The 14,263-nt window shown below is 50.7% G+C and overlaps 2 protein-coding genes across 4 annotated transcripts; one reads left to right on the top strand and one right to left on the bottom strand.

The window, feature by feature from the left end:
* Positions 1 to 370: 370 nt before the first annotated feature.
* On the bottom strand, positions 371 to 8,809 carry LOC128748458 (neuronal migration protein doublecortin-like). 3 transcript variants are annotated; one of them, XM_053847280.1, is made up of 7 exons: positions 8,747 to 8,809; positions 7,513 to 7,942; positions 6,073 to 6,413; positions 3,146 to 3,248; positions 2,583 to 2,672; positions 2,093 to 2,190; positions 371 to 1,965 (listed from the first exon to the last, which is right to left on the bottom strand). In XM_053847280.1, the coding sequence occupies exons 2-7, from the start codon at positions 7,871 to 7,873 to the stop codon at positions 1,909 to 1,911; spliced, it is 1,050 nt and encodes a 349-aa protein (XP_053703255.1). In that variant the 5' UTR covers positions 7,874 to 7,942; positions 8,747 to 8,809; the 3' UTR covers positions 371 to 1,908. The 3 variants fall into 3 exon arrangements, with proteins under 3 accessions (XP_053703255.1, XP_053703253.1, XP_053703254.1); XM_053847278.1 differs by having other exon boundaries at positions 7,513 to 7,945; positions 8,693 to 8,759; XM_053847279.1 differs by having other exon boundaries at positions 8,693 to 8,753.
* Positions 8,810 to 11,824: 3,015 nt separating this feature from the next.
* On the top strand, positions 11,825 to 13,820 carry LOC128748644 (transmembrane protein 47-like). Its single transcript, XM_053847591.1, has 3 exons — positions 11,825 to 12,124; positions 12,854 to 12,994; positions 13,281 to 13,820. Exons 1-3 carry the CDS (start codon positions 11,923 to 11,925, stop codon positions 13,460 to 13,462), a joined length of 525 nt encoding a protein of 174 aa, XP_053703566.1. The 5' UTR covers positions 11,825 to 11,922; the 3' UTR covers positions 13,463 to 13,820.
* Positions 13,821 to 14,263: the final 443 nt, after the last annotated feature.

The raw sequence follows: 14,263 nt of genomic DNA on the forward strand, positions 1-14,263 counted from the left end.
AGGGAATCAGGACCCGAGCAGCAGAACATCAGTCCAGGGAGACGTCAGGTGAGACTCACCTGCGGCAGATGTCTCTCTGCTGCCACCTGGTGGCCTCCTTCTGCAGCTGAATAGCTTGTACCCCCAAAGATGACGCTCACCCTGGTGTGTCTCTCCTCGGCTTCTGAGCCTTACCAGCAGGTGGCGACACATACCAAACGATGTCGGTTTGAGGCCTCACACTGACCAACAATACACAGCGGTGGCCAAGTGTGGAGTTTATGGGAGAAACAGTCCACATGCTGCAGAACAATCACAACGCTTCGTCTGTTGGCTTGACAACACCAGGTCAGGTCACCAGGACAAAAGAGAGTCGGAGGCAGGCTGTGGAATCAGGAGGTTTAATTGCAAAAGAAAAGCAGGTGACACGACAGGCAGTAAAAACAGTTGGTTCAGTCTGAAAAAAGGTCGATCATGGAGTGTTGGTTTATATTGTTAGACAAAGAAGGCACCGGCTGCTGTGCTGACTCACTAACGACCACGACGACCCCTGCTGGTGGTAGAGTCTAGGCTGGTGCAACAGCGCCCCTGCAGGTGAATTGAGGCGCCGCATCCGAGAGGAAAACTGCTGAAGGAGACTGGGAACTTAAGTTAGTTGCGCAATAGTTGCCATTGGTGCTTTACACTCTGGCAAGGCAGCCTCTCTGAGAGAAGGTTTTTGTGTGACCCCTTGTGAAGGTTCAGGTGACCTTCAGAGAAGCCAAGAATTGAACCAGTGGCACTTCAAAAGTGAGGCTGTCGCCATCTCAGCATGACTTCAACAGTGCCTTGCTCAAGGACGCCATGAATCGGAGCATGTGACTGAACCCACTGCAGGGACAGCTGGGGTCGAACCGGCGACACCACTAGGCAGACGCTCCCCTCAACACCGCGTCGGGACAACAATTTGACACCCGACACCCGGTGTGGCGAGACGCTCGCGTGTACAGAACTTCCTCTCACAATTAGAGCCGGGAATTGAACCAGCAACCCACAATTAAAACCCAAAATACTACCACCCTTCTCTGAAGCAGTGAACAAGACGTGAACTCTGAATATCAAGATAAACTATATAAACTTCTGATCAGACCATCGAGGTTTCACCGACGTAGCGTGGCGAAACATCGCAAACTTGTCCGATCTGATCAGTTTCCTGCAATTTCGCAAATTAGTGGTCACGGAGCGACTGATCATCTGACCTGCTGCCCCCTACAGGCAACAAAAATCCACATGAAAGAATGAATGAAACGGTTCGTACAAACACGCTAATGAACCTAGAGAGCACTTGTTTCCTCGTAATTGCTTTAGAGTATAAAAACAATGTAAAGACGTCGATTTATTAGCCACAGAGTGGTTAGCGCAGTGACGCATCACTGTCCGACAAACATGCAGTACCTAGAACACACAGCAGGAGTTGACGAAGTGTTGATGGAGCAAATGGAAGAAGCAAGAAAAGAGTGCGACGGAAATTGATGTCGATTTAGATTGATTTCACTTGCTGCGAGCTTTTACTGCGGACTTTCCGACGCCTTGTTTTTTGGCTTTCTTGTTTCATATTACGAACTTTGGATACGTCCTGACATACAGAATATTTACAAGTTAAAAATATCCTACGTGTTTATGTGGACGGCCTGCGACAACTTTTAGTAAGAAGAAAATTACAGTTAAAAAAAGTTCAAATTTTGGTTTGCTGCCCAGAATGTTGCGATCCATTGAAAACTTGACAAAAGTGTTTGTGTTGTCACGACGGTGTTTGGAGAGCCAGTGCGAGTGTCGTGAAGCCGTTTGTTTATTGTTTAAAAAAAGGTTTTTTTTTTCTTCAGCAGCAGATAATTTTTTTGACAGAAAGTGGATTCGTTAGAAAGGTAGTGAAGTCGATGGGTGGTGCCTTCACATGGACTCGCCCTGAGAGTCCTCGTCGTCCAGAGAGAGTGGCAGGTACAAGTCCTGCAGGACACAAAACATTTTTAGATGATGCCCTGATATCTTCTGGCGGAGAAGTTGGGGATGTTTTTCGCTCATCCACAGCATGAATTGTAACACTTTAGTGAGTGACATGAGACTCTTGAGGTACCTTCTGCTTGGCATTTGGACCGGGGCTGGTCGGGGTGGAGGTGGGGGAATGTTTGGACACTGGGGTAGACAGCTGGCTGCTGGAGCCGGTCCCATTGGCTGAGAGAAGACCAGAACATTGTTACCACAGACGCATCCTTCCTAAATCCAGCGATTTGACCAGATGAAGGACATCATCATTGCCATTTTAAGCTATTCTCTATTGAGTCAAGTCTGTTGTGATAGTGAAGACTTGAACTCCTGAAAAAACCTCTTCACAAGACTGTTGTGACCTGGTGAGTGACAAAGGCTCACACTTCATAAGTGCAGCCGATGATCAAGTCAACAATGACTGAGACTCGTCCCATCCTCACCCCTGGTCCACCCCCTCTTCCCTCTGCATAACATGACTCAGCTCTGACATCGTCACTGACGGTAATGTCTGACTTCAGTCTGAATCAGAACCCGAGTCAGATGTCTGCCCTAGGAACTTGGACTGAAACAGAACTCACTGGATTCAGCTGGAGACTGGCAGCGTCGGATGTGACCCGGGGTCTTGATGCTTCCGCGGGGAGTCTTGTTCCCCTTCATCACCCGACACTCTGGGGACAGATCAGATCACGGTTAGCTTGAACCAGTTAGCTGCCACAGCGGCGTGAGAGTGGCAATGTTTTCGGACTTAAACCCCTGTTAGCCACATTAGCTGTTATGCTGTGTTACAGGTCCCTCGGAAGGGGGAAGTCACAGCTGGGAATTTTGTCACAGCCAAGTTCAGCACATTGGAAACACACACTGAAAGCTTGCGTTTCTTGTTTGGCTATAAACAACTTCCTGATTCTGTTTTCAACTAGAAACACAAATTCAAAAACTAATGTGTTCGTTCCTGTTGGTGCTTCACCTGATTCAAAATTTCTACTTCCTGTTTACGTTCAGGGAAGCCATCTTGGATTAGCTTGCTAACAGAGGTGAACTGTAGGAGTCAAGTGGAGCTAAAAGATCATGACGCAATAAGTTCTATACAAGTGGTCCTTCTCCCACTGTCAATAATTTTCAACACCAGGACCGGGTCACTGACCGTTCTCGTCCAGAGAGAAGTCGTCCTGAGCGTAGCGGAACTTCTCCGGCCCACATGCGATAAAGACGTCGTCCTCACCGAAGAAGTCCTGCAGACAGGTCACCTACCGGAGAGAGAGAGAGAGAGAACATGAACAACGCTACGCTCTCCACTCTTTCCTGAAACATGCTCTCATTCACCACAACAAAACTCAAGATAAATGACAACAATTCAATTTTGTATTGAACAAAACTCTCTTTAAAGGTCTTCTCCTGGGTTCTGCCGTGATGATTCCAGTTGGACTTCAATGTTTTAGCAATGATTCAAGAGTTACACGGCGCTGCCTGCTCAGCCATCTGGATCTGAACTGAAGCAGAGTTTGGGACCAAGGAGAGGAAAGAGTCGGGATGGTCTGAGTGTGGGCTCCCGGCCAGAACCTTCTCTGATCCAAAATGAGAGCTGAGAATGTGGGACTGGCCCAACAGCTGCCACGGTGGATCTCTCCGCCGCTCGACGGCTACAAGTGTTCTGGTGACTCGCTGGCGAGGAATCCAACAGCTGGAACCTCAGAATTCCCAGCAGCTCTGGATCCGGGCTGAACTGGAAGTGCCACTCCGGGGATCAAACCTAATTGGGTTTTTCAGCCGGAGCTCTTTCTGACGTTATCAGGAGATCAGAAATAGGTAGCACCTTTCGAGTCAAAGCACTTGCTGACTCCTCAGGCGGGTCCTTGCGGAGGATGGTTCTGATCCCGTCCATTTTAATAGCTTAATCAGCAAGGCAGCTAAAGTAGATAAAGAGATAATCCCACAGTGGGACGCTGTAATCTCAAATTTACTGCAGTATAAGACTCCTGAGGAGAAAACCGCTGAGGCAGTCCGAATATGATTTGGACCTCTCAAACACGCAGCAAGGACATGATGACATCACAGCAGGGGGCGCTGCTGCAGTTCAGTGACGCCAATAAAAACACAGCTCTCCTCCTGGGTCAAAGGTCGCCGAGATATTCAAGGTGTTGCCATGGAAACAGAAAGGTCTGCGTTACTCAGCAACAGTGTCGCTAAGAATATTCGTTCAGAGGTTGTCGAGTCACCAAAGCTCTCAGAGTCATCCTCCCCCAGCTCCTGAATACACCCCCTCTTCAGCAACACCCATCCGCCTCACCAGCTGTCAGGATCACATGACCAGTCGCAGCCAGGACCAGCCTCTGCTGGGGCAGATGGGGAGGTTCCTGCCCAAGAGTTCAGTTCATGATGTCATTTCCTCATCCAGCCTGCAGTCATGAGTTGGACCTGTCACCGTAGGGGACTCGTCTCTGACGCCTGACTCTTGGTGTGTTGTGGAAAAGACCAAAGAAAGTCTGCTTGTGAGTCCGTTTCCACGGGAACCTGGCTCTGAAGGAGGTCTGGTAGCTGCGGGCAGAACTCCCACTCGCGCGTTCTTATTGATCTGGCGGCGGAGAAGTACGAGTCCTCCCACATCCCAACACCAACCTCCATCATCCTGTGCTCATCCCAGCTAGTTTGTGTCACGGATGTGTGTGTGTGTGGTCCTCACAGATCCAGCTCATCATCATTGACCTGTTGATGTTTGGTGCAGCAGTAGAGACACCAGGAGCGGTGAGGATGGATATGAACCGACATGATGACCACACCCTCCGACTGTGTGCGTGTGTAAAGCGCAGACTCAGCGCCTCCTGCTATTGTCATGATGAGCAGCTTATCGCCATGACAACACATCTGCAGCAGAGCCACTCTCTTTTTGTCATGCAGCAGCTTCAGCAACGTGGACCTTTGTAGTCAAAAGTCACTTCCGTTTCGTCTTAAGCTCACATCACTTGGCGGAGGTGGGTGAGGAGGTGGGTGAGGAGGTGTGGGTGGGTGGGGGGGGTTGTGGTCTAGACCAAGACGTCTCTGTCCGGAAGCAGAACCACCTCTAGTTGATGAGAGGACATTGTGGTCCGGGGGCTGCTGAGAGTCTTGGCTTCTGATCAGGTCTGCCCAACTCAGTGGGTCTTTGTGCCGAGATGTGGTTGCCTAGCAACCAGCCAGATCAGAGAGGGGAGGGGCAGGCGCAGCATCAGCACGTGGCGAGCTGCTTTAGAGACTCTGAGACAAAGAGAGGATGAGAGCCTTCTGAGGTCAGAGGTCAGACTGACAACGTTGTAATCTCAAAATCATCTGACCCACCAGGTCAGGCCCACAGGAACCTGGGTCACGCTTGGAGTGGACCTTCACTCTCAGATTCACTTCCCTGTCGTCAGTGATTTTCTTTTATTTCGACCTTGACTGTGACCTAGTGACAGGGGCGGAGGGAAAAGATGTCACCCTCTGTCTTCTGGCGGGGTTAGCCCGGGGAACTCCAGTTTCTTCCCACAGCACAAAATAGTTCAGGTCAGTGACTTTAGTGTGTCTGTGTTGTCTGACTCAGACACACAACACAATACTGGGCTGGACCTCGGCAAACAAGCCAGAGGTCAGACAAAAGGTCGGGCGGGTCGGCAGGTGAACACTGACTTTGTTCTGTCACGTCGTTCTCACAGACGCCTGACCACAGAAGCACCGAGACACCGTCTGCGGTGGTTTTGAAGGTGAAAAGAAAAAGATGAAATGAGCAAGAAGATGAAGACCAGAGCTCCCCGCTTTGATTCTACCGGGCCAGTCCGACCCAGTGCGGTCAATCTGAACACACCAGAGCTGCTCGATTCATAGACGTGAAACTGCGGACCGTTTGAAGTGGCTTTTCAAGTTTAGTTTGGACTTCATCTGGTCAGGAAGGTTCTGTTGCCCAGTACAAAGAGACCGCTCCTTTAACAGAACCAGACCAGTGGTGGTGCTCATGTCAATAGAACCGTCTTCAGTCACAGGAACAAGATTTTTCCCTCTGAGCTGAACAGGATGGAACCAGCAAAAAGGGTGAGCAGGTCAGGTGGATTGCACACCACATACCTGCTTCCCGTCCAGTGTGTAGATACGCTTGACCACGCCGCTCTCCAGCTTGATGGCCTCGGTGATGTCGGTCAGAACCTGCTCGAAGGAGTGCGCCGTCTTCTTGTTGAGCAGAACCCGCACAGCCTTCCGTGGCTTCACGCCGCTGCGCATCACCGTCACTAGCTTGGGTCGGATGAAGTCCTTCGTCTCCTTGGCCTCCAGCGCCGCCCGAGCCGCAAAGGACTGCAGGTTCTTCTGGTTAGCCGACGCCTTCACATTGACCGACCAGTTAGGGTTGACATTCTTGGTGTAGTCCATCTTCTTGTAGAAGTTCTCTGACGCACACACGTAGCTCTCTCCTGAGGGTCGAAGAACCTTGTTAGTTCAGAACCAGGTGGCGTGGAGACTTCCCCAGAGCAGGAGAGGAGTGTTTCACTCCAACCTGAATGCTGACTGCAGGAGACTCTGAGAAGAACCATCACATCCCTCTCATGAAGACCACATCTGTGAGGCAAGACTCCAACTTGACCAAGGAAGTCTGTGATGAGGAACCACCTCAACATCCTGTTTGTAACCTAGCTAATAAAGGTCTTTCTCATTTCCCATCACCTGTCTTGTTCTCATTGAATCATGAACCGCATACTTTCTTCTTCTTCATCATCTCCAACAATCTTCTTCTCCAAAGGTCCCTCTTATAGTCATTTCTGATCTCGCCCTTTCTAGTCACAATTACAGCCTCAATATCTTCATCTCTGACTCATCTGACTCCTGAGTTTCTAAACCAAGCATCACTGCAATGACAAATGACTTCAAGGGCATCTCCACCTCACCTGCACTCTCTTCTTCAACTGTGTCCATCAAGACTGATCCCAAATGCTTCTCAATCAAACCCAATTCAGCACAGACACAGAGAAGTGCTGATGAAACAATTGTATATTTAATCTCAAACTTGAAATGCAGTTGCTCGTCACCAGCACCTCTGGAGGTGATCTGGTCCCTCACAGAACCACAATCTGCAGCTGCCCAACTGCAGAACCAAACCAGCACCTGTAGTCTTGACGTTCAGGGAATACTTAGAATTTGCTCGCCTCACAGTCAAGAGATTAAGAGTTGGTCGGAGATTATCAGTCTAGACTGATCTGATCAAACCTCTTATCAGGTCTTTAATGTATAATCTGGTTTCCACCCCAGCGTCTCTGAATCCAGACCCAGGAGAGTCTACAACCTGACAAGAAGAGCCCTGGGTCCATTTTTATTTTAAATAAAAGCAGACTTTTAATGTCTTTAAAAGTAACATTGATCTGGTCACCAAACTCAACTTGCTTTGGAAACAAAATTTCTTCCAGTGTGACAGTGATGTCACTTCCTGTCAGACCTGCCAGACACCAAGACCTGAGGTGTGAGGTTGGTGGGGGCCCAATCCTGAATGTATTCTGAAGTCACAACAGGAAGCCTCACCTTCCTCCAGCTCCTCCATGGATGAGATCTTGCGTGAGCCATCGACAGAGAAGATGAAGCGCACGCCCTGGGGGAGGTTGATGTGGTCAGCCAGCGAGCGGGTCAGGTCGGCCAGCAGCGCGTCAAAGGTGCGAAAGCGGTCGTTGGCCACAGCGTACACGATGCCCTTGAAGTAACGGTCGCCGTTGCGGTAGAAGCGGACCTTCTTAGCCTTCTTCTCATTGGTGAGCGCCTGCAGCGTGCGTGTGCGGTAGAAGCTGCAGTGGGCGCTGTGCGTTGGGCTGGGCAGGCCGTTCATGCGTCCGGCGCGGGGGACGCGGGACTTGTCCCGCTCGTCAAAGTGTCCGAAGTCCAGCTCCATGATGGCGGCGGCGGCGGTGGTGGTGGTGATGGCTGTGAGGAGGTGAGGAGGTGGTGACCAGCACCGAGACTGCTGAGGGAGAGACAGGAAGTCAGGGACTGTGTGGAGAGGGCACCGCCCGGCAACAGATCTCAGTTTGGCCAGGAAGATCTTCCTCAGGGTCTAGAACCTCAGTGAGTGTTCTAGACCCGCATGACTGAGGAGCAGCCCCTTGTGTCTTCAGGTCCACACACACATACAGCATCATCATCATCATCATCATCATCATCATACCCGCCCCCCCCTCCAGCACCAAACCAGACTCCAGTCCTACTCGGACACCAAAATAGCCAACGCTCTTTGTGCTGCAGGGGAGTGGGAGTGGGGGCCTGGCAGACCAGGCAGGGGCGGGACCACCACACTGAAGTGGCTCCTTGGCTGACAAAGACCAGGTGTGGGGCCATCTGCTTCTGTGGTGGGCAGATCGCACTGACCCTTCCCCAGTGGGCAGTAAGTGGGACACTCCATTGTCTCCCACAGTGACGTCACCACGTGTACTCACTCACACCCACAACTCAAGGTGAAACGGTTTCTACAGATCCAGTCCGGCGTCTGATCCCCTCCACCCACACACCGGCATCTCTCCTCACAACACGCTGTCGCCTCACACGCACGCGCGCGCGCGCGCGCGCACCCACCCAAGGGCGTGGACGTCTCTGAAACGGCGCAACTTAATGAGGAAAAAGCGGACGCACCTATTGACCACCTGCCCACGCATACAAGGACCTTTCAGACCCCGCGGGACCACGACACTGACACCGGGGGGAGACGCCGACTCACCTGCGTCGCTGCTGCGGGTGAAGGCGCGTGTGTGAGTGAGGAGCTGCTGCTCACCGTCTTTGTCTGGTCCGCTCTGCAGCGTGGAGCCACTGGGTCCTAAAGACACGCGTGGACCCGCCCACGGAGGAGGGACCGACCCGGACCTCCGGCCCACACTCGCTCATTGGAGTCCACTTAAATAAAGAAGAGTTATTGATCAGCATCTGCGATCGAGTCACGGTGATCAAGCTCCGAATCTGTCGCTGTTTTCTGTCGCAAATGAAGCTCCTCAAACCTCAGTTGGAGGAGACTTAGCTGTCCTTGGGTTCGAATGTCCTGGTCTGAAACTGATGTCAGTGACTGAGGAACCACCTCAGGTACCGTCGCCAGATTTTTTTTTTTAAATTGTGAACTCTGCTCCTCAACTGGAGTTGAGATGGACCCGAACCGCCCACTCCAACACACTGACCCAGTTCTAGGTCTCTGGGTCCCTCGGGTGTATCATGTGACCCGGGGTCTGCTTCTGCCCGGTTTACACCTGGAACCCGGCAGATCCTGTTTCCCTCGCCTCCCCAGAGAGCAAAGTTCTAGTCCGACCCGACACCTTTTCCCTGTTCACCATTGTATCACAGGTGAATGAGCTTGAGTAGATCCTGGACCCTCCACAAACTTCTGCTCTTTGACAAAAACTCTAGAAAACAAGGGACATTCTGGTTCCAAAAGTTAATTGATCAAAACTAAACTTGACCCCTGACCTGGCCCCAGATTCAGAACATGGACCCCAAAACCCAATAAGACCTGAGGTGACCAGAACCAGGATGTTGCTTCCCCAGACGTTTGTGTGGACCTTTAGTCAAACTGAGACAATTTCACCCAACCAGGGGAACCAAGCTGTATGTCTGTGCCCACAGCACTCCACACTCAGCTGTTCTCACATTGTTCAGCCTGTACATGTCAAACATAACTCTCTCTCACACACACACACAGGTCACTGATGTGTTTAGGTGAATGTTTGTCGAGAAAGAGAATCTCTGCAGTCGAATCGGTCTCAAACTGTAGCCCTCGTACAATAATCTGAGGGTGGATATGTCCCTTTAGCATCATGACTGTCAGGTTTTCTCAGAGCTGGTCAGTGGCTCACTGACTGACTCCACATCAGCTGATGATCTGGATGAAGAGCTAAACTGCTGCTCTAGTCCACACTCACTAAAGTCTGGTTCTGGTTTGCGGGCGATCCTCCAAAGGGACCAGCAGACCTGCTGACCAGTGACCACAGCCGGTGTCCCGGGAGGGGAGGATGCCAGAGGGGGAGGGGAGCAGTGATGGTGGGGGTTGGTTGTCATGGTGACGGCTGAAGGAGGAAATAAACAGATGTCCACAAACTGGCAAAGACAGATGAAACACTGCAGGATGACAGCCAGGGGGCGCTTATCTGTGCGAACCGTGGCTCAGCAATAATCCAGTCATGACAGCCATTTGTTGGGACTCAGATTAAAGCGGTTGACACAGCCTTGTAAATCCACACTGGGATTGTTAGCCAGATTACCAATATGTAAACTGTGATGCCAACCAGATTAGAAAAGTATGGTGGTAGATTGTTGGTTGACCAGATTAAGTGTACATCAGTGGCCACTCAGATTCCCTCACAGATTAACTTTGTTGTCCATTGTTAGCCAGATTAGCTCATACCAAGATTTTATCTTTCACAGATAGCGTCATTGTCTTGATGTGCGCCAGAATGTGACATTATTTTTACTATAAACTCCAGACCTTATTATCTAAAGGCTTCATTAGATCAATATTCCGGCATTGATCACCACAACTGACCAGATTAAATCTTGACATCCTGACCACAATGTAACCTGGTGACTGACATTTAAATGGATGCAATATCCTGACGAACAAGCTGCTCTAGCGCCACCTGCAGCTGCTGCTCTCATATTGATTTACACCTGACCTTCTAAAGCTGAATGCCTCAGAAGGTTGTGGGTTCTATTCTTCAATCTTCCTGTGGTTGAATGGCGCCTATTGAGTTCCTCTGAACGTACTGGTTTCCTCCCATGGTCAGGTTGTGTGTGTGAGCAAGCACTTGTGAGGACCGATTCCTGGAAAACACACCATCTTGTGAGGACGTTTTGCATTGTGAGAACATTTCAGGCTTCACCTTGTGGCGGGGCAAAATAATTGGGTCATTATAATGTTTGGTTAAGAGGCCTGGTTAAGGTTAGATATTTGTTTTTGACGGCAAGGGTCAGGATGAGAGGCTGGGGAAAGCATGGAAGTCAATGAAATGTCCCCACTAAGAGTAGCAACGGACTGCTTTCCTGACCATCCCACCCGCGCCACCACTCCCCCTGCTGGCCTCCTGGCAGAACCTTCATAGGACAGACACACTAAAAGCTCCTGATCTGGGACAGAAGTCGGTCTGGGACCAGAGCCGAGGAGTCCGTCTGCCACCTGGAGGTTTTAAAAAAGTCCACCGTTTAGTGATCGTCCAAGTCAGTCAGCCAGAGACACTCACTTCACAACAGAACCAGTCAGAGTCCAAGCGTTTATTTAAGCCACATAGAAACACAATCTCAACGGACAGACACACACACACACACACACACACACACACACACACACACACACACACACACACACACACAGTGTGAGTCACGTGATTTAAAGGACAGGCCTCACAAAAAGAAAAACAACACAATGTAGCGTGAGCGTCACCTGCTGGTGTACTTTGTAATTGCACCCTCCAGTTATTGGAGTCAACAGATCAGTGACAGAGGGACTAGGACCGGTGAAATCAGCCTATCCAGTGAGAGAAAGGAGGGGATTAGTCTCATGGCCACTGACCCCAACCTTTGAGCCCAAGGTGTGAACTTAGATCTCTGGATCTAATATCTGTCGGATATCCCAAATCAAACCAACTTCACCGCGGTCAATTTGTTGACATTTGTGTTCACACGAATGTTTCGATCAACAGAGTTTCCAATGATGCTGTCATGAGAACAAAAACTCCACATTTATGTGTATGTATGTGTATTTGGCTCGTAATGACGTCATCTTGTTTGAACGCCGCCCTTTAAAAGGAGCGAATTGGAGCGCAATCAAAACAGATCACAAACTGAACCACGCTTTATTTTGAAGGTCCATCATGACCGGAAGTGGCCGCGCACACAATAGCGGAGTGTTTCGGGGTTCGGCTCCGTTCTGACTCTCTCGACTCTGCCCTCCGGTTCTGATCCGCCGTCGACATGTCCGTGTTCCGACCCTTCAAGCTGATGGCGCTACTGTGCGTCCTGCTGGCTCTGGTTCTGGACCTGGTGGCGCTCCTCAGTCCCGCCTGGGTCACCGCCGAACACTTCTCCCTGTCCCTGTGGGAGTCCTGCACCGAGTCCGCGGTTCGGAACGAGGCCGGGGAGGCTGTGAAGACCTGTTTCTCCACGCTCACGTCCGGTAAGAAAGAGGAGGAATGTTCGAGGGAAGTTCGGTCCGGATCGCGAAGTGAACTCGGAACTTCAAAAAAAAAAAAAGTTCCGTGGCTACTGGCATGTTTGTTGTTGTGAGTTCAGGGATGTTAAGAATTCAGAACCAAAACAACCAAGTGCGTGTCAGAAGAGTTCTGGTGTGAGGTTCTGAAGTCGTAATGGCAGTTACGTCATCACAACAAGCTCGAGGACCGAATAACGGATTCTAACTCGAGACACGATTTTGGTACTGGAGTTGCTCAGGTGGGTCATCAAACCTTAGCCTAAAAAAGGACAGAGGGTCAGGTCAAAGGTCATAGGGGTCCAGGTCCCTGTCAGATGAAACCAGAAAGCACAACTGCCTGCCTCTACTTGGACGTGGACCCACAGAACCATCTGGTCTCAGACTGGAGTTTCTCTTTGTCCTTTCACAACAGAGGTTCTGATCCAGTCTGACCCAGTCACTCATAGTTGCTGGAGTGACTCACATGTGAAAGTGAGGTCATTTTGTTTGTCTTCGCACCCTCTGGTTCTGGTGACTGGGTCGCATTCCTCACCTCCGTATTCACTGTGGTGGCAAGTCATGTGATGCGGGGCATAAACCATTCAACTGTTGTGTTGAGCTGGAAACACTTAGACGCTGCTCTGACTCATGTTTGTGTTTTCTTTATGTCCTGTGTGCGTGATGGTTCTGGTCCTGACCTGGCTTGACCTGCAGACTGGCAGATCGCTACTCTGGTCCTTCTGATGTCGGGTGCCGCTGTGACTTTGGTGACCTTCCTGGTGTCCATAATCTGGATGTGCCGGGACACCCGGACAAACCAGTACCGGACCGTGGCCGTGCTGCTCTTCACTGCAGGTGTGTTCGCTCTCTTCCCACTGGTCTTCTGAACCAGAGCTGGTTGTTGGATCCAGACCTGTGGTTCTGGTGGACGCTGTGCCAGAACCTTCTCCTCACTCTTGGACATGCAGGGTACAGCTCTTTGAATGCTTATCCATGGAGGAGAGACCAGGGGTCAGATGCAGGACCAGACCCAGCTCAGTGACCACAAAACCCCCTAGCTGATGTTGCTGAAGGAGAACAGGAAATGACATCAGAGGTTTGAGTGTTGTCCTCAGTGGTTCACGCACTGTTATCTCCACAGTGGTGCTGCAGGCCTGCGCCCTGGTCCTCTACCCGATCAAGTTCATCGACAGCTCGGTGCTACAGACCTACCACGAGTTCAACTGGGGCTACGGCCTTGGCTGGGGCGCCACCATCTTCATGCTGGGTGGGGCGGTTCTGTTCTGCCTGCGGACGGACCTGTACGAGGATGCTACGTACTAATTCGCCCCCTGCTGGACACAGTGACTGTAGCTATAGCCCGATGGTCCGATCACTCTGGTTCTGGAGACATACTGAAATTTCTGCCAGAGATTTTCACACAGTTGAACTTCAAAGGACCAGAACCAAATGGGACATCTAACAGTTGTGAGGGTTCAAGCCCGTGATTTGACCCAAACTCTAGTCTTCTTCCTGCAGCTGTGGAACATGGGTCAGATGGCTCCTGCTACAGAGACTTGAGGAGTTTCAAAGGACTGACCTCTGGACCTCGTGAGATGTGCCTGATGAGGTCCAGGTTCTGCTCCCGTGTCAGTGCCTAGTTTTGGATCAGAACCAAAAGATAACACTTTAATAAAGAAATCATAGAAGAAACATTTGACTCTTTAATTTGTCCATCTGCTACATTACTACCACTGTGCTATCCACTCGACTCTGGCACGTGTGGTTGACACGCGTTACCACTAGATGTCCCTGTTGAGTTGATGTTCACGTCAGTAGCTGCGAGGTCGCTCATCAATAGTCACAGTAAAACTCAAAAACTCGATGGATCTCAAACACTTTTGTCCAGGTGGACAGAAATGGAGGTTCTCTGACGTCATCTCATGCTCCTGGACGTAATCCCGTTCTGTTCAGAGTCTCCACAGAAAAACCAAAAGGACCTGGAGATGTGTGTGACGAGCAGCAGCCGGGACCCTCGGGCACAGTAACCAGCCGGACCCTGCACTCTGAGCACCTGCAGGGACAGATTCCAGTTACTGACCCCAGAGATCCCGAAACCTGAAGACTTCCCTGGTCAGTGGAGGA

The sequence above is a fragment of the Synchiropus splendidus genome, chromosome 17 (genome assembly GCF_027744825.2).
Source record: "Synchiropus splendidus isolate RoL2022-P1 chromosome 17, RoL_Sspl_1.0, whole genome shotgun sequence".
Classification (NCBI taxonomy): domain Eukaryota; kingdom Metazoa; phylum Chordata; class Actinopteri; order Syngnathiformes; family Callionymidae; genus Synchiropus; species Synchiropus splendidus.

Coding starts and splice junctions, on each gene's coding strand:
- LOC128748458 (XM_053847280.1), bottom strand. CDS start 7,873: ATGGAGCTGGACTTCGGACACTTTGACGAGCGGGACAAGTCCCGCGTC. Junction 6,414..7,512: donor CATGGAGGAGCTGGAGGAAG/GTGAGGCTTCCT, acceptor TTCGACCCTCAG/GAGAGAGCTACGTGTGTGCG. Junction 2,191..2,582: donor CCAGTCTCCAGCTGAATCCA/GTGAGTTCTGTT, acceptor GTCTTCTCTCAG/CCAATGGGACCGGCTCCAGC.
- LOC128748644 (XM_053847591.1), top strand. CDS start 11,923: ATGTCCGTGTTCCGACCCTTCAAGCTGATGGCGCTACTGTGCGTCCTG. Junction 12,125..12,853: donor TTTCTCCACGCTCACGTCCG/GTAAGAAAGAGG, acceptor CTTGACCTGCAG/ACTGGCAGATCGCTACTCTG. Junction 12,995..13,280: donor CGTGCTGCTCTTCACTGCAG/GTGTGTTCGCTC, acceptor TTATCTCCACAG/TGGTGCTGCAGGCCTGCGCC.